General features: G+C 45.3%; 1 protein-coding gene across 6 annotated transcripts in view; it reads right to left on the minus strand.

The window, feature by feature from the left end:
• The window catches only part of LOC308585378 (maestro heat-like repeat-containing protein family member 2B), an 82,370-nt gene extending 63,417 nt beyond the window's left edge, over nt 1-18,953 (minus strand). For all 6 annotated transcript variants that reach the window (XR_014007349.1, XR_014007350.1, XM_081191008.1 and 3 more), the window contains exons 1-8: nt 18,726-18,953; nt 15,013-15,140; nt 11,630-11,795; nt 10,168-10,266; nt 8,251-8,402; nt 5,989-6,129; nt 3,345-3,437; nt 2,442-2,552 (exon numbers count right to left, since the gene is read on the minus strand). Coding sequence is in view for 4 of the 6 variants with exons in the window: in XM_081191008.1 (XP_081047134.1) it covers nt 2,442-2,552; nt 3,345-3,437; nt 5,989-6,129; nt 8,251-8,402; nt 10,168-10,266; nt 11,630-11,795; nt 15,013-15,140; nt 18,726-18,759 (924 nt within the window). In the remaining 2 variants the exon portion in view is untranslated. The remainder of the gene's footprint in view (nt 1-2,441; nt 2,553-3,344; nt 3,438-5,988; nt 6,130-8,250; nt 8,403-10,167; nt 10,267-11,629; nt 11,796-15,012; nt 15,141-18,725) is intronic.
• Nucleotides 18,954-19,725: the final 772 nt, after the last annotated feature.

Here is a 19,725-nt window from a genome sequence, read left to right on the forward strand (position 1 = left end):
GAAGGCCCCCCAGCTTGGTTGGAGGATGGATGGCAGCTAATGTATTGAGGTAGAATCCTGACAAGATAGAAGTACTGTTTTTGGGGGACAGGGGGCGGGCTGGTGTGGAGGACTCCCTGGTCCTGAATGGGGTCACTGTGCCCCTGAAGGACCAGGTGCGCAGCCTGGGAGTCATTTTGGACTCACAGCTGTCCATGGAGGCGCAGGTCAGTTCTGTGTCCAGGGCAGCTGTCTCCCAGCTCCATCTGGTACGCAGGATGAGACCCTCCCTGCCTGCAAACTGTCTCACCAGAGTGGTGCATGCTCTGGTTATCTCCCGCTTGGATTACTGCAATGTGCTCTATGTGGGGCAACCTTTGAAGGTGACCCGGAAACTACAACTAATCCAGAATGTGGCAGCTAGACTGGTAACTGGGAGCAGCCGCCAAGACCACATAACACCAGTCCTGAGAGACCTACATTGGCTCCCAGTATGTTTCTGAGCACAATTCAAAGTGTTGGTGCTGACCTTTAAAGCCCTAAACGGCCTCGGCCCTGTAGACCTGAAGAAGCATCTCCACCCCTATTGTTCTGCCCAGAAACTAGGGTCCAGCGCCGAGGGCCTTCTGGCGGTTCCCTCCCTGCAAGAAGCCAAGTTACAGAGAACCAGGCAAAGGGCCTTCTCGGTAGTGGCGCCCGGCCTGTGGAACGCCCTCCCACCAGATGTCAAAGAGAACAACTACCAGACTTTTAGAAGACATCTGAAGGCAGCCCTGTTTAGGGAAGCTTTTAATGTTTGATGCATTACTATATTTTAATATTTTGTTGAAAGCTGCCCAGAGTGGCTGGGAAAACCCAGCCAGATGGGCGGGGTATAAATAATAAATTATTCTACTCATGTAAAAATACGATGATTCCCAGACCATCTGCTGGCCGGATTTAGAAGGCAATCGGGCCGGATCCGGCCCCCGGGCCTTAGTTTGCCTACCCATGCCCTTAGGTTTGGTTTGGCAGCTGCAGCTATTGTTACTATTGTTACTATCATTATCTAGAAGACATCGGAAGGCAGCCCTGTATCGGGAAGTTTTTTTAATGTTTGACCTTTTACTATGTTTTTAAATGTGCTGTAAGCTGCCCAGAGAAGCTGGGCAAGCCGTCCAGATGGGTGGAATATAAAAATAATAAGAATTTGTACAGAGCTCTGTTTGGTGGAGATATGGAGCAGGGCCTTCACTGCTGTGGCACCTGCCAGGTGGGATGTTGAAATCAGACAGGCACCAACAATGGGGTGCTTTAAAAACTTATCATTCAAGCTGATCACTAGCATTAGTTCCTGTTACCTTTGGTTACTGTGCTGTTGCTGTTTTATTTAAATGTGGTGTGTGTGTGTGTGTGTGTGTGTGTGTGTGTGTGTGTTCTTACAATGTTGAATCGCTTTTGTATCTCCTGCAAAAGCTCCTTTCAATATGCATGGCTTTTTTTTAAAAAAAAAGATCTAAAAGCCCATTAATAAATAAAATAAATAAATAGCAAGAAAATAGGGGGAGGGCCAAAATTCAGTGGCAGAGCATCAGCTGTGCATACAAAGGAAGGACCTCAAATAATAATAATAATAATAATAATAATAATAATAATAATAATAATAATAATAATGTATTTATATCCCGCCCTCCCAGCCGAAGCCGAGCTCACAGTGGCTAACAACAGTAAAAATAACACAGTTTACATAAAATCACAATCAATTAATTGAAATACAGTCTAAAATCAATTCATTCTAAAATTAATTCAGAGTCAAATTAATGGCAACCATTGGGCTAGAGTTCTATGAGGATTACAGAAGGAGAGAGAGGGTCAGACTGTGTGCCTTGGCCAAAGGCCTGGTGGAACAGCTCTGTCTTGCAGGCCCTGTGGAAAGATGCCAATTCCTGCAGGGCCCTGGTCTCTTGGGACAGAGCATTCCACCAAGTTGGGGCCACAGCTGAAAAAGTCCTGGCTCTGGTTGAGGCCAGCCTAACCTCCCTGTGGCCTGGGACCTCCAAGATGTTTTTATTTGAAGACTGTAAGGTCCTCTGCGGGGCATACCAGGAGAGGCGGTCCCATAGGTACGAGGGTCCTAGGCCGTATAGGGCTTTAAAGGTTAAAACCAGCACCTTAAACCTGACTCTGTACTCTACTGGGAGCCAGTGCAGTTGGTAAAGCACTGGATGAATGTGATCCTGCGGCGAGAACCCCGTAAGGAGTCTCGCTGCGGCATTCTGCACCTGCTGGAGTTTCTGGGTCAGTTTCAAGGACAGCTCCACTGCAGTCCTCAGCACCTTCAGGTAGAATTGAAGAAAAGCAAAGAAAGTAAAGACAAATTGGGGAAGCCCTTTCTGAAACCCTGGAGACCTGCCATCAGCTAATACTGAGCTGGATGGACCAGTGAGCTGACTCAGGATAAAACAGATTCTTATGAAAGCTACCAGATGACACGGGAACGATTCTTCTTCTTGGATTTGTCTTTCCACTGTGAACCGCTGGTGCTTGAACCTTTCCATTATCTTCGGTTGCCCTGAAGTACTGCGTGGGACTACCTGGAAGAGATCAAGAAACGTCGGTACCTAGGTTGCTTTGAAACTATCCCCAGCTCGCATTGCCAGCACAGTAAAGGTAAAGGGACCGCTGACCGTTAGGTCCAGTCGTGGCCGACTCTGGGGTCGTGACGCTCATCTCGCTTTATTGGCCGAGGGAGCCGGCGTACAGCTTCCAGGTCATGTGGCCAGCATGACTAAGCCGCTTCTGGCGAACCAGAGCAGCACACAGAAACGCTGTTTACCTTCCCGCCGGAGTGGTACCTATTTATCTACTTGCACTTGTGCTTTCGAACTGCTAGGTGGGCAGGAGCAGGGACCGAGCAACGGGAGCTCACTCCGTTGCGGGGATTCGAACCGCCAACCTTCTGATTGGCAAGTCCTAGGCTCTGTGGTTTAACTCGCAGCGCCACCCGCGTCCCTAAAGGTAAAGGGACCCCTAACCATTAGATCCAGTCATGGCCGACTCTGGGGTTGCGGCGCTCATCTCGCTTTATTGGACCCTGGTGCTAATTTTACCATGTTGGCTGAGAGGTTCCCAGTAGAGGCAGTTCTTGGGCTGTCAACCCATGGAACCGGAGGCCATGTTGACTCTTCTGAGGTCTCTCTGGTAGGGATAAAATTGTCCCAAACCCCCAGGAGCTGCCCTTTGCACAAACGACAAGTGTACAGTGCACCCAGGTCATTTCCAAAGGTGACACGATTGACGACGTCTCCCTTGACCTGGGCCTGCGGTGCTAACGTTTACAAAGGCCACTTGGATCCGAAAAACCACCAGCTTCCCTGACATCTTACCTGCTTGAATACAAAGTCACAAACTGCCTGGGATATCTTCTTTGGGATTGGGGGTTTGTACTCCTCGCAGACATCCAAAAAAATATTAAGCCTCTAAAAAAGAAAAAGAAAAGAATCGGTTCATGCCCATATAAACATCTGTGACATGGCCACATTTGTAATTGTGGGATGTTATCCATTGGCGCGGAAGTGGGTGGCGCTGTGGGTTAAACCACAGAGCCTAGGACTTGCCGATCAGAAGGTCGTTGGTTCGAATCCCCATGATGGGGTGAGCTCCCCTTGCTCAGTCACTGCTCCTGCCAACCTAGCAGTTCGAGAGCACGTCAAAGTGCAAGTAGATAAATAGGTACCACTCTTGCGGGAAGGTAAATGGCGTTTCCGTGCGCTGCTCTGGTTTGCCAGAAGCGGCTTAGTCATGCTGGCCACATGACCTGGAAGCTGTACGCTGGCTCCCTCGGCCAATAAAGCAAGATGAGTGCCGCAACCCCAGAGTCGGTCACGACTGGACCTAATAGTCAGGGGTCCCTTTACCTTTACCTATCCATTGGCGCAGTCAAATACAACATTCCTTGTTTTCTTAAATTGGACACAGGCAGGGAGATGTTACTCCAGCCAGTATAACTTCCTGTTCCACTGGTCTGCAGCATCCTCCCCCTGCTTGTGACCAGGGAGATGGGCATGACTCTGGCTCACCCCATAAAAGAGCCGAGTCACGCAGCCATCTTTCTCTCATAATAATAATATTAATAATAAATTTTATTTATACCCCACCCTCCCGGGCCAGAGCCAGGCTGAGGGCGGCTAACACCAGTAAAATTGGTGGAACGCTCTGTCCCAAGAGACCAGGGCCCTGCCGGACTTGACATCTTTCCGCAGGGCCTGCAAGACGGAGCTGTTCTGCCTGGCCTTTGGTTTGGACTCAGTCTGACCCTTATGTTTCCCTCCCCTTATGGGTTTGATCTATGGGCTACTTTTAAAATGAAGCTGCATTTTAAATTGCATTTTAACCTGTGTTTTAAATTTGTTCCACACACCCCCCCATTATGTTTTTATTGTAATTTTACTGGTGTTAACCACCCTGAGCCCAGCTCTGGCCAGGGAGGGCGAGGTATAAATAAAAATGTATTATTATTATTATTATTATTATTATTATTATTATTATTATTATTATTATTAAATGAGTTAGGAAAACAATCTTTAAGATAGCTTTTGTTTAAAAAAAACCCCAGAGGCTTTTTTGTTAGGTATTATAGGCGCTGAACTACCAAAAGAAAACAAAAGACTGCTTATGTATGCAACTGCAACAGCAAGGATGCTTCTAGCTCAGAGATGGGAAAAAGAAGTACCAATTGGAGAAGAGGGGCAGACCAAGCTGGTGGAATATGCAGAAATGGCGAGATGGACCGGAAAGATCAGAAACCAGGAAGACCAAGTATTTTTTTAAAAGACTAGGTTCGGAATTGCCCAAGAAAGATGTTAAATTATTTTTGTATGCCACAACTGCTGCTCGTATTTTGTTAGCTAAAAAGTGGAAAATCCAAGAATTACCGACAATACAAGAATGGCAGATGAAGATGATGGATTTTTCGGAGCTAGCCGACCTAACCGGAAGAGTCCACTACCAGAAGGAGGAGGAGTGTCAGGAAGAGTGGAATAAATTTAATGATTATTTAGTTAAATTTGTTAAGTTAAACTGACTGAAAATAGCTTGCAGATACCTAATGGGCTAAGGATTTTATTTATGTTAAGTGATGAATTAATATGTTTAATTCCATAAGGTGAAGATCTAAGGATGTTAATGCTTAAGTTAAATTTTATAAAAATTGGGATTTGGAAAACCGTTAAAAGGACATGCAATTAAATTCAACCAAAGGGAAGCAAGGAAGTCACTAACAAAGCTAATAACTGTAATTTTCAAGAAGGCTATGATTTATGTTTGTTTGTCTTTTGTGTGTGTGTGTGTGTGTGTGTGTGTGTGTGTTTGTTTGTTTATAGTATTGTGAAAACTAATAAAAAAATTTTAAAAGACTGAAATAACTTTTTAACATATTTGAGAGACCACTGTTGAAATCATTGGCAGGAATACAGGGACACAACGTAACATGAATTTTGGATACTATGTTTATATAATAGATAGATTACTGTATAAGATCCAGATTTTATTTTTTTTAAGAAATGGAACCCATCGAGGGAAGGAAGGAGGTCTGAAGATTCGAAGGAACCTTATTTATTTTTAGAATTGTTATGTTTGTTGTGTACAACCTTTATGTAAAACCGGGGGAAAAATTATTTAAAAAAAATACAAGCTGAAGAAACAAAAAAGATCACACACCTTATAACAATCTGATCCAATTCAAACATGTCATAATAAAAACATAACTTTAAAAAAAACCACTTATATCAAATAATGTAATACTCAATAATCCATTAGGATACAATAGCGCACAATAAAATTACACATCAGCGAATAATAATACTTAAACAGAAATTCACTCTTAGCGATTACAATAAATAATTTCTAAAATGTAACTGATAAAAATAACAGTAAGTCACAGTGCATAAAATAACACAAATTGAAAAGCAAAGACGCACAACTTATAAAATTGGTTGTGTTTTATATATATATATATAAATATCCCTTTACTTTGGCAATGAGGAAAGAATCCAAAATCTTGCTGTCTCGGAGGACTTGTGGGATCTTCCTGATGATCTCATCTTGCTTCGTTCTGCAGCGGACCAGAGCTCCTAGCATGGGCCACTGAGCTTTCATCAAGGCTTCCTTCACCTGCAAAAGGACACACATGGAAAGATTTTCCATGGAGCTGAGTGCTGCTTTCAAACCAGTGCAAAGGTTCTCCAATGGGTGGTCACAGACCAGATCAAGGTGCACTTGGAGGAAACTGATTTTCTAGATCCATATCGTATGGGGGTTTGGGCCCGATTTTGGCACAGAAACTGCTTTCACTGTTACAAATAGGTAGCCGTGTTGGTCTGCCATAGTCAAAATAAAAAAAAATTCCTTCCAGTAGCACCTTAAAGACCAACTAAGTTAGTTCTTGGTATGAGCTTTCATGTGCATGCACACTTCTTCAGATGTACTGAAACAGAAGTAGCCAGATCCTTCTATATAGTGAGAAGGTGGGGAGGGGTGTTACTCAGAAGGGTGGTGGGAATGGGAGATAGGCAGATAGCTGAGATGAGCCTGTTGACGACTCTTAAGGACTGTACAGTGGTGCCTCGCAAGACGAAATTAATTCGTTCCGCAAGTTTTGCCGTCTAGCGAATTTTTCGTCTTGCGAAGCACGGTTTTAATGGTTTAACAAAGTCGCAAGACGTTTTCGTCTTGCGAAGCAAGCCCATAGGGAAATTCGTCTTGCGAGGCAAATCGCAAACGGAAAAACCTTTCGTCTAGCGAGTTTTTTTGTCTTGCGAGGCATTCGTCTTGCGAGGTACCACTGTAATAGGTCTTACAGGAAAAGGCAAGGGGTGAGAAGGTGAGAAATGGCTAAGTCATGTATAATGAGATAAGAATCCAATGTCTCTGTTCAGACCAGGTCTCTCCATGGTTTTAAGTTTGGTAATGAGTTGCAATTCAGCAGCTTCTCTTTCCAGTCTATTTCTGAAATTCCTTTGTAGTAAAACAGCTACTTTGAGATCTTGTATAGAATGTCCTGGGAGATTGAAGTGTTCTCCTACTGGTTTCTCTGTTTTGTGATTCTTGATGTCAGATTTATGTCCGTTTATTACGCCAAAGAATAAACGGACATAAATCTGACATCAAGAATCACAAAACAGAGAAACCAGTAGGAGAACACTTCAACAGGCTCATCTCAGCTATCTGCCAATCTCCCATTCCCACCACCCTTCTGAGTAATACCCCTCCCCACCTTCTCACTATATAGAAGGGTCTGGCAACTTCTGTTTCAGTGTATCTGAAGAAGTGTGCATGCACACGAAAGCTCATACCAAGAACTAACTTAGTTGGTCTTTAAGGTGCTACTGGAAGGAATTTTTTTTTGCTTTTACTGTGTATGACAACCTTTTCCAGGAGAGACATAGGGGCAATGTGTCCCTGTTAATTCTCCTCGACTTCTCAGTGGCTTTTGATAACCATTGACCACAGGGTCTGTCTGGAGCAGCTGTCTTGTATTGCAATGTTGCGAACCGCCTTGAGATCCATGCATGAAGGGTGATGTACACATTTATTCAAAACCCAATGCTGACGATTTAGTTTAATTAATAATAATAATTTATGTATGCGGGACACGGGTGGCGCTGTGGGTTAAACCACAGAGCCTAGGACTTGCTGATCAGAAGGTCGTGGTTTGAATCCCTGCGATGGGGTGAGCTCCCGTTGCTCAGTCCCTGCTTCTGCCAACCTAGCAGTTTGAAAGCACGTCAAAGTGCAAGTAGATAAATAGGTACCACTCCAGCGGGAAGGTAAACGGCGTTTCCGTGCACTGCTCTGGTTCGCCAGAAGTGGCTTAGTCATGCTGGCCACATGACCTAGAAAAACTGTCTGCGGACAAATGTCGGCTCCCTCGGCCAGTAAAGTGAGATGAGCGCCGTAACCCCAGAGTCAGTCATGACTGGACCTAATGGTCAGGGGTCCCTTTCCCTTTCCCTTTTTTATTATTTATACTCTGCCCATCTGGCTGAGTTTCCACAGCCACTCTGGGCGGCTCCCAATCGAGTATTAAAAACAATTAATTCAACAGAATTGATGAACTTGAGCCAGGGGTACCAGCTTTGCAAAGTCTGGCAGTTCATTTATACCTCCAGCACCCCCTGCTGGCCCCTAGCCGCTTAGCACCCCCCCTCCAAGCTAATCCCATCGGCCCGGAAGAGGAGCTGCTCCCTTGCTTTGGGCGCGGCTGTAATAAGATGAAAATTTCCTGGTTCTCACCTTCGGTTCCTCGTCATTCAGCCAATCGCCAGCCAAGCGTTGATAGATGGGAATGACGGGGCTGCAAAGCTGAGCTTCTGTCTCTCTTGGGAACGAACATGCTCTCCAGTTTTTGTAGTAATAGTTTATTGCTGCACAGAAATGTTCCATAACTGAATGAGGGAGAGAGAGAAAACGTCTGAGAAGCGATTGCTTGGCACTGAAGCAATCGAAAGTCGGAGGTTGTGGGTCCACACTTGGCCACAATGGAAGACTGACCCTTCGCTCTATCCCAATTCCTAGGAGTGGGGTTAAAAAAATACAGTGGTGCCTCGGGTTAAGTACTTAATTCGTTCCGGAGGTCCGTTCTTAACCTGAAACTGTTCTTAACCTGAAGTACCACTTTAGCTAATGGGGCCTCCTGCTGCTGCCACACCGCCGGAGCACGATTTCTGTTCTTATCCTGAAGCAAAGTTCTTAACCTGAAGCACTATTTCTGGGTTAGCGGAGTCTGTAACCTGAAGCGTATGTAACCTGAAGCGTATGTAACCTGAGGTACCACTGGATTTGTCTTGAGGTGGAAATACTGTTAGGCCTGAATATTACTCAGACCCGTGTCACGGGCACAACAATGGGACCTGATCACAAGATTGGCAAGAACCAGTTAAATGGGAAACTAATGGCTGACTGTTACAGTGAAAAGCAACTCTGACATGTACAGCAAAAAGAAAAAGGTGTTGAGTCAGTTGTAATTCATGGGCTGTAGTTGGATGAAAAATGGTGATGTGCTGGGCTGGCCAAAGGTGGTTGGGGAGAGGGCAAACAACAACAACAACAACAACAACAACAACAACAACAACAACAACAACATCAACAATTTATTATCTATACCCCGCCCACCCTGGGCGGCTTCCAACAAATATTAAAATACAGTAATGCATCAAACATTAAAAGCTTCCCTAAACAGGGCTGCATTCAGATGTCTTCTAAAAGTCTGGTAGTTGTTGTTCTCTTTGACATCTGGTGGGAGGGTGTTCCACAGGGCGGGTGCCACCACTGAGAAGGCCCTCTGCCTGGTAACTTGGCTTCTTGCAGTGAGAGAACTGCCAGAAGGCCCTCGGCGCTGGACCTCAGTGTCTGGGTAGAACAATGGGGGTGGAGACGCTCCTTCAGGAATACTGGGCTGAGGCCGTTTAGGGCTTTAAAGTTCAGCACCAACACCTTGAATTGTGCTCGGAAACGTATACTGGGAGCCAGTGCAGATCTCTCAGGACTGGTGTTATGTGGTCCCGGCGGTCGCTCCCAGTCACCAGTCTAGCTGCCACATTCTGGATTAGTTGCAGTTTCCGGGTCACCTTCAAAGGTAGCCCCACATAGAGTGCATTGCAGTAGTCCAAGCGGGAGATAACCAGAGCATGCACTACTCTGGCAAGACAGTCCACGGGCAGGGAGGGTCTCATCCTGCGTACCAGGTGGAGCTGGTAAACAGCTGCCCTGGACACAGAATTGACCTGCACCTCCATGGACAGCTGTGAGTCCAAAATGACTCCCAGGCTGCGCACCTGGTCCTTCAGGGGTACAGTTACCCCATTCAGGACCAGGGAGTCCTCCACACCCATTTGCCTCCTTTCCCCAAAAAACAGTGCTTCTGTTTTGAACGAAGGGGAATTTTCCCCATAGTCTGGCACTGGAAGGAGCACAACAATGGTGCCAGGCAAACCGCCCTGTAAAGAGCATTCTACAATCAGGGGGCCACCACCAAATAGGCCCTGTTGTCTCATTGCCTTCCAAACTTCTCTTGGAAGGGGCGCACAGAGATTGGCATAGGTGATGGTCTTTAAGGAACAGTTAGCAGTTGTAGGGGCTATACTGGAATGGAAGGAAGATGGTGATATTCCATTCCCCCCCCCCGCCCAAAAAAGAAAAAGAATCACTCACCGTAGCATATTGCTTCTTTCATGTGGCTAGTCATGGGCCACTTAATCATCACCCTTAAATACACACAGGTAAGTGACAAAAACGGGATACACCTGAGTGCTGAGTGAAGAGACACAAGCAACCTTTCGTTAGAGGATGGTAATGATTTATTACAATTTAGGATCACGAACTCTGGGCAGCCCTTCTGTTGGAGATGCTTCTATATGGGACTGAACTTCAGCTGGTTTTGGTATGCAAACACACAAACCTCTGTTGCAGTGTGGCCCTTCCTGAGGTTAGATCCCCTAGCGTGGCCTGGGTGAAATTAAACAGAACCAGCTTTGTCAAGTCACTAGTTCTCAGTAATAAAAATATATATATATTTGACGATTTAGAAAATTTGGAAAATATTTAAAGTGACTTTTCCCAAGAGGCCAAAATCCTGGCTCCTTCATGGGGAATTTTGTGGGTGCTCGGGAACCTGGGGGCCCAGGAAACCAGCACCTATGGAAGGGGGAGAGAAAAACCCTCTTTCCAAAGGAAGAATGGTTGATGGAAATCTTGGAAGATGCAGAGAGGGTGAAATTGACGGCGCTGATAGAAGATACAAATTTATTTATTTTATTTTATTTAACATAATTATTACAAAAGATGAGCAAAATATTGCAAATGCATACATATTTCAGGTAAGCACACACATATATGAAAAAGAAGAAAAGAAAAGATAAAAAGAAGAAAAGAAAAAAGAAGAAAAAATAAAGAGGAAAAAAGAAGAAAAGTTGGAAGATTTTCTTCCAAATTTATTCTACAAATATCTCAATATAAAAATAATAATAAAATTTCATTGATTGACTTCCATCGCTTGCACCGCACTTCCTATATACATTTTAAGCAAGATTGTATCTGTTATTCTGCATTTTCCCCATACTATCTCACACAAATATTCTAATCAATAAGTTTTCTAAATCTTTCATAAATCTATTCTAAACACAACCAATACCTTACATTTAATCTTTGTCTACATAAATAATCATTTAAACATTAACATTGTTTTTGGATTATATTTTTTGGTTTTTGTATTATCAAATTTAGAATCTTTTTAAAGAAGACTGGAAACTCTTTTCTTGTCTATATAAAAAGTTATTTCCCATATGCGAAGACCACAGCAGGGTTTAAAGTGTAAGAAAACAGCAGAAAAAAATTAAGACGGAACCCTAAAATGCAATGTATTTGAGTTATAAACAGCGATGACGGGCAAGTGGGAAGTCACTAGTTTAACTGGAATATAATTGTTGAGTAATAAATGCAATTTTCTATATGGAAAGAAGAACAACATATTACTGTATTACAAAAAAAATCACTAGTCCTCAGTGTTTCCCCCCACACCCCATATGTAAATTGCATCCTATCTGAGATGGGAATCAAGCCCTTTTTCCCTTCAATGGGAGAACATGCAACAGTGAAGAACTGGAGGGAGCCCTACCGTAGCGAGAGGCCAGGTTGCCCAGGGTCCTGAAGACCATGTGGTGAGGGAGGATCCCAGTCTTGACATTCTTTTGAAGTCTGTACATCACGTCATTGAAAAGAGAGCTTGCCAGAGATAGGAGGACATCATTGGCTTGCTGGACGATTCTCCCAGACGCATCTTTCTAAGGAAGCAGAAAGTCTTGTGGGTTTGTGGCGGTCAGTCTGGATTATGCTGCCCAGTTCTTGGCCTTCTGTGCCCAGAGAGGGTTGGGATCTAATGGGGGAGGTTGTTGAACTTGGGTGTCAGGACCCCGCAGCCACCCCCTCATTGGAAATAACTCACACAAGGACACATAGAATCATAGAATCATAGAGATGGAAGAGACCACAAGGGCCATCGAGTCCAACCCCCTGCCAAGCAGGAAACACCATCAGAGCACTCCTGACATATGGTTGTCAAGCCTCTGCTTAAAGACCTCCAAAGCAGGAGACTCCACCACACTCCTTGGCAGCAAATTCCACTGTCGAACAGCTCTTACTGTCAGGAAGTTCTTCCTAATGTTTAGGTGGAATCTTCTTTTTTGTAGTTTGGATCCATTGCTCCATGTCCGCTTCTCTGGAGCAGCAGAAAACCACCTTTCTCCCTCCTCTATATGACATCCTTTTATATATTTGAACATGGCTATCATATCACCCCTTAACCTCCTCTTCTCCAGGCTAAACATGCCCAGCTCCCTTAGCCGTTCCTCATAAGGCATCGTTTCCAGGCCTTTGACCATTTTGGTTGCCCTCCTCTGGACACGTTCCAGTTTGTCAGTGTCCTTCTTGAATTGTGGTGCCCAGAACTGGACACAGTACTCCAGGTGAGGTCTGACCAGAGCAGAATACAGTGGCACTATTACTTCCCTTGATCTAGATGCTATACTCCTATTGATGCAGCCCAGAATTGCATTGGCTTTTTTAGCTGCCGCGTCACACTGTTGGCTCATGTCAAGTTTGTGGTCAACCGAGACTCCTAGATCAGATATTAGGTTTATGTTATTGGGCAAAATTTTGGCCACAACTTTATTGAAAATACAGAATGTGAGCGGTATTAGCTTAGGCATTGATTGCACCTGACTATATCTGACTCCTGCCTGATGTCCAGGATACTGTCCAGTAAGGGTAAACCACTGGTAGGGGGAGCCCTGTCAATGCGAACCAACTCAAGCTCTCCCTGGTGTTCCCGTGGGGTTGTGTCAAGGCCCTAGCTCCCAGCCGGGCTTCAGACTAGATCCACACCCCCGGATTCCTTTAACGGAATACCCTTAAGTTTGGAGGGGCAGGTGATGGCCACACCTCCCCTCCCCCCATCACAAGGTCAAACAATGCCTAACCGCAACCCTAACATAGTTGTGATGATTACTACGAGGTAGGTGAAAACCAAGTGGCTGGTGCCAATTTGCCAAGTGGAAAAATTCCTACCATGCCCCTCTGACAACCAAGGCGACCAACCGAAGTCCATAGCAAGGCCATTGCCTAACCTGCAAAATAGGGAGGGAGGGCGGGTGATTGAGGAAGTGAGCCAAAGAGGAAGTCCTCTGGCTCGCTCCTATATTTAAACGGCTCTGGCCACCACCACCCCTGGCCAGCGGATTGGCTGGCCGGGCTTTGATCCCCCCAGGCAACGGGGGACAAAGTCCCCAGCCCCCGGTGGGGAGTGGGTGGCCACGCGGTCCACCGCAACTCCTCCCCACTGGGAAGTGGAGTGGATTTCTCAGACTAGCTTCTATGTAAGACAATGACCTGAGCTGGGTACTTAATTTTTTTCTTCAGGATCCCCAAAGAATGATCTAGGTTAGAAGAACTACAACTAAGTCATTGCTGGCCTTTCTTCCATTGCCTTAGTCACCTTTCCTTGAACGATTCCATCAACGCTTTTACACATCACTTGGGAAGACAGGTGAACTAATGCCAGTGTACTGGAAGAAGCAAAGATCACCAGTGTCGAAGCAAGGATTCTTCAACATCAACTTCGTTGGACTGGTCATGTTGTGTGGATGCCTGATGATCGTCTTCCAAAGCAACTACTATATTCCAAATTTAAGAATGGAAAGCATAATGCTGGTGGACAACAATAGAGGTCTAAAGACTTTCTCATGGCAAATCTAAAAAAAAAGTAGTATAAACACCGACAATTGGGAAACACTGGCCTGCGAGTGCTCCAGTTGGGGAACAGCCTTTACCAAAGGTGTCATGGGCTTAGAAGACACTTGAACTCAGGACACAAGGGAGAAACGTGCTAAGAGGAAGGCACGCTTAGCAAATCCACACTGTGATCAACTCCTGCCCAGAAACCAATGTCCCCACTGTGGAAGGATGTGTGGATCCAGAATTGGCCTCCACAGTCACTTTACGGACACACTGCTAAAACCGTGTTCATGGAAGACAATCTTACTCGGCTACGAGGGATCGCCAAAGAAGAAGAAGAAGAAACTAAAAAGTCTCAAATGTAGCCCTAACTAGATGGGATAGGGAGTCAGTCACACGGCTGCCATTTTCAAGGGCAACTCTCTCTTCTTTGAGATGTGCAGTCCTACTCTAAGAAACAGGATATTGTACAACAGTCACTCTTAACTAACCAGAAAGGTCCCTGAAAATTCTTGTGGGGATATTCAGCTTAAAGAGTTACAGTCAACATTCATCCTACTCCGAATGTTCTCATTGACATTAATGGAATTGACTTCCTTAGTAGAGCATGTCATTTAAGGCGGCAAAACATAATTTTTGCAAATTTCTTAAGTGAGGGGGTCTTAAAAATAATTTTGTGTGCGTGAGGAATTCAAATCTGCTATTATTTTTTTGACTGGACAATATTTAGCTTGGTGAGTCTATGTTTGATGAAGAAGCACAAAAACTGCTTTCGGAAAACCAAAGAATTTTAATTTTGCCTACTGGAAGGTTATGCTAAATAATAATATGCTAAATAATAATGTCAGGTTATGCTAAATAATAATATCAATAATAACTGCAAGTTGTTGTTGTTTAGTCGTTTAGTCGTGTCCGACTCTTCGTGACCCCCTTGACCAGAGCACGCCAGGCACTCCTGTCTTCCACTGCCTCCCACAGTTTGGTCAAACTCATGTTTGTAGCTTCGAGAACACTGTCCAACCATCTGCAAGTACTTGGCAATCATTTAAATGATGCTATGCAATTTTACACATGTTTTACTTCCCAAGCAAAACTAAATTATATTAATGTAACCAAAATATATTTTGAATTCCCATATCACATTATAAGTACCACTCATTTTTGGAATTTGAAAGTTTAAAAATTTGACATGCCCTGCTACCTTTGGCCCATCTGCTCTGAGTACAACCCAAAGCACTTGAACCCACATGATGTCAATTCTGTTCCTACCTCCTTCAGCATCTCCACCAACACATGAATGGCCGCATCAATGTTCGGTGGCCCGACCCACTGGATGAGACTTTGGGCAGCCAGGTCGGCATTTTGCTCAGCGCTGCAGCAGATGTAGTTGTAAATTTCTGAAAAGCAACACGGGTCATTGTACTGGTTGTCACTGATGGGTGTGCGTATCTGATCTGCTGGTTTTGAAGAACCACGAATGCAACAAGCGCCTCTTCCTCAAACTGCCACAGGCCTCCGCCTTTGCAGGGGCGGACCAAGGTGGGGGCGGTGGGTGTGGTTCGCCACACGTGTCACCTCCGAGGGGGGAGACAAAATGCTGTGTGGCACTCAAGACCTGTGAGAGATGCTTTGGTGTTGCAATGCGCAGGCTTCCAAAATAGTCCACCTGCCGGCTCCACATCAGCTGTAGGGCAGCAGGCAGACTCCTTGTCGCAAGGCATGCAATCTCTGCAAAATAAGCTCAAAAAAGCTCAGCAACTCTGGCTCTCCCCCAAAATATGAAATAAAGTCAAACCATTTTTGCAGGCAAAAATAAAAATATTCAATAGGGCAGGGGGGACAAGAAATTTTCCACATCGGGTACCACCTAACCTTGCTACACCACTGCCCCCTTGAACTTAATTTGCTCATTTACTCATCTTCTTTAAATATATGTAGCTGTTTGCAAGTGTAACATGCAGTTTGACATCACACAGCACACCCAGTCTTCAGTCCTCTCCTGGGAGTGGGGGAAATGTTCTATTTATTTTGCATTTAAAGACGAACCTACCGAATTTTCACTTGTTCAAAACTGTATGTGAACCAATGCGCAACCGTATTTCCACTTCTCTGAAATCTGCAGTGGAGTTCTCCAAACAAGAAACGTGTATGGTAATATTATTCTAAGGTAAAGTGTCTCCGCAGAAGTATGACTTAAAAGAACATCAAAAATTGCATTCTATGAGGGGATATTGCTTTGCAAAATTGCACGCAAAATGAGCATGTTAGGAGAAATTTGCAACAACAAGAAAAAACGATGAGCTTTCATAGACTCATAGAATTGTAGGATTTGAAGGGGCACTCAGAATCATATCATTCAACCACCAGCAATGCAGGAATATGCAGCTGTCAAACTTGCAACCTTGTCATTATCAGCGCCTCACTCTAACCAGCTGAGCTATTCACTTTCACAAGGACTTTATAAATTGCAAACTGATACGGCAATGCAGAGAACTGAAGACAGAGAAAATGAGGAACTGAGTGAAATTGAAACGGACAGTTTCGCTCCTTCCTCCTCTCTCCCCACATGTCTCCTTCCTTCTCAGATACTTGTAGCTTTAAAAGTTCTTGTGGGAAATGTTTGTAAAATGCTGGGTAGGTAGCAATCTGGGCCATTCTGCAGGTGAAAGCTCTACAGTGATAACGAATTCTTGCTTGTTTTGTTCTTGCAAGAATTACAGTGGTGCCTCGCAAGACGAAAAGAATCCGTTCTGTGATTCTCTTCGTCTAGCGGTTTTTTCGTCTTGCGAAGCAAGCCCCATTGACGGATTAGCGGATTAGCGCTATTAGCGCTATTAGCGGCTTTTAGCGGCTTATCAGCTTATCGGATCAGCTGATAAGTGGCTTAGCGGCTTAGAAAAAGGGGAGGGAAAGGGGAAAAAACCGCAGGAACTCGCAAGACATTTTCATCTTGCGAAGCAAGCCCATAGGAGATTCATTTTGCGAAGCACCTCCAAAACGGAAAACTCTTTCGTCTAGCGAGTTTTCCGTCTTGCGAGGCATTCGTCTTGCGGGGCACCACTGTACCATATTTTTCGCTCTATAGGACACACTTTTTCCTCTCCAAAAATGAAGGGGAAATGTGTGTGTGTCCTATGGAGCGAATGCAGGCTCCTTGGCTTGAGCGATAGCAACGGGAAGCCTCCGAAGCGCAGAGGGAGCTTCGCTCCGGAGGCTTTGCGTTGCTTTTGCTGAAGCCTGGAGAGCGAGAGGGGTCGGTGCGCACCAACCCCTCTCGCTCTCCAGGCTTCAGGCAACTATCCACAAGCCTTCGGAGCGCAGCAGGAGTTCTCCCCGCGCTCTGAAGGCTTGCGGATAGCAGCCTGAAGCCTGAAGCCCAGGCAGTGCAGTGCCAACTCCCGCTGCGCTCCCCAGGTTTCAGGCAGCTATCCACAAGCCTTTGGAGCGCACCCCCAGCGCTGCAAGCTCCGGGAGCAGCAGCAAGGCTGCGCGCAACCTTGCCGCTGCTCCCAGACCTGTTCTGGGGGCTGGGGTTGGGGAAGCTCGGGCTTCCCCCACCCCAGCCGTGCGGCTAAAAACAAAGTCAAGACAGCGAGCAGGATCCACCCCGCTCCCTGTCTTGGCTTCTGCCAAAGCTGTGTGCAGCCTCTCCCAGCTGAAGAGTTTGCGCACGGCTAAAGAGGAAGCCAAGACAGCCAGCGGAATAGATCCCGCTCGCTGTCTTGGCTTCTTTGCTCTTTGGGGCTGGGGGGGGGTAATTTTTTTTCTTTATTTCCCCCCCTAAAAACTAGGTGCACCCTATAGTCCGGTGCGCCCTATGGAGCGAAAAATACGGTAAGTAAAGCATGGGTGTGTGTGTTTTTTTTTTTAAAAAAGAAAATAATTCCTGATTGTCAAAGTGGACGCTGTTATTCCTCAAGGATCAAGATGTGCTAAGTAGGTGAATTGTTAGAACCCAATACTAAAACTTTGTCAAGAATGTATAATTTGTTGCTGAAGTGGAATACACAGGATGAAACTGTTAAATCAGCTATGATTAAATGGGCACAAGACATTGGTTATAACATTATGTTTGCTGACTGGGAACAGTTATGGACCACCGGTATAAAGTTTACGGCATGTAATGCCTTAAGAGAGAATATTATGAAAATGATCTACAGGTGGTACATGACACCAGTCAAGCTTGCAAAGATTTACCATCTGCCTGATAATAAATGTTGGAAATGTAAAGAAACTGAAGGTACATTCTTTCACCTTTGGTGGACTTGCCCAAGGATTAAGGCCTTCTGGGAGATGATTTATAATGAAATGAAAAAGGTATTTAAGTATACCTTTCTTAAGAAACCAGAGGCATTTCTCCTGGGCGTGGTCGGCCAATTGGTGCCAAAGAAAGACAGAACATTCTTTATGTACGCCACAACAGCAGCAAGAGTTCTTATAGCAAAGTATTGGAAGACACAAGAACTACCCACACTGGAAGAATGGCAGACGAAGGTGATTGACTACATGGGACTGGCCGAGATGACTGGCAGAATCCGAGACCAAGGAAAAGAGACGGTGGAGGAAGATTGGAAGAAATTTAAAGTTTATCTTAAGAATTTTTATAAAATAAATGAGTGCTAAAATGTCAAGGTTAGATAAATTAAGAGGTTACAGCTGTATTGATTAGGTAAAAGACAGGGGGAGAAAAAGGTCAATTAATTAAATTATGAAGTGAGGATTTGCTGAAAGAAATTTGAAAACAGGGGTGCAGAAAGGGAAGGTATGGGGAAGTCAGAGAAACAGGGTTTAAGAAAAGAAGGTTTTGAAACTATACTTGTTTATGTGTTTGTTTGTTTTTGTATTGTGTATTGTTTGTGTTGAATATGTGTTAAAAAAACAATAAAAATTATTATAAAAAAAGATGTGCTAAGTAGGAATGGTGGGAATTATGGGCCAAAACAGCTCAGGGGAGGCTAATTCAGAATGACTGCCTCACCTACCTCTCATTGTCTTTAAGTCACCAGATACATCCATGACGGACGCCGTCAGTCAACTATCACACCAGTTCGCAGGCCAAAGGGCTGCCTCACAGCCTTGCCAGGAACTCGGAGCCAAGTAACAGGGCAAGCCCGTGCATGTTTACTCGGAAGTAAGTCCCACTGAGTTGAAGGGGGCTTACTCCCAAGTAAACGTGCACAGGACTGCAGCCCGAGTGGAAAGCAAACAGAGCCGGGGCTTCCATTGTGATATGGGTGGTGATGGTGTCATACATTACTAAAGCAACCTGACCAATGACGGCCCTGGAATCGACGGGGGATTGTTGACACCATTAAGACCTGGAGATTATTGCCTCAGACCTGCACATCAGCCCTGTGTCCTTGGATATACACACCAATGCCTCTAGCAGGACCATTTTGGCAAAGTTATGGATGGCGGCTAACAGATTGAGGTTGAATCCTGACAAGACAGAAGTACTGTTTTGGGGGGAAAGGGGGCGGGCAGGTGTGGAGGACTCCCTGGTCCTGAACGGGGTAACTGTGCCCCTGAAGGACCAGGTGCGCAGCCTGGGAGTCATTTTGGACTCACAGCTGTCCATGGAGGCGCAGGTCAAATCCGTGTCCAGGGCAGCTGTTTACCAGCTCCACCTGGTACGCAGGATGAGACCCTACCTGCCCACAGACTGTCTTGCCAGAGTGGTGCATGCTCTAGTTATCTCCCGCTTGGACTACTGCAATGTGCTCTACGTGGGGCTACCTTTGAAGATGGCCCGGAAACTACAACTAATCCAGAATGCGGCAGCCAGACTGGTGACTGGGAGCGGCCACCGAGACCGTATAACACCGGTCTTGAAAGACCTACATTGGCTCCCAGTACATTTCCGAGCACAATTCAAAGTGTTGGTGCTGACCTTTAAAACCCTAAATGGCCTCGGTCCACGATACCTGAAGAAGCGTCTCCATCCCCATCGTTCTGCTTGGACGCTGAGGTCCAGCTCCGATG

Source organism: Podarcis bocagei (assembly GCF_964188305.1).
Source record: "Podarcis bocagei genome assembly, chromosome: 1".
Taxonomy (NCBI): domain Eukaryota; kingdom Metazoa; phylum Chordata; class Lepidosauria; order Squamata; family Lacertidae; genus Podarcis; species Podarcis bocagei.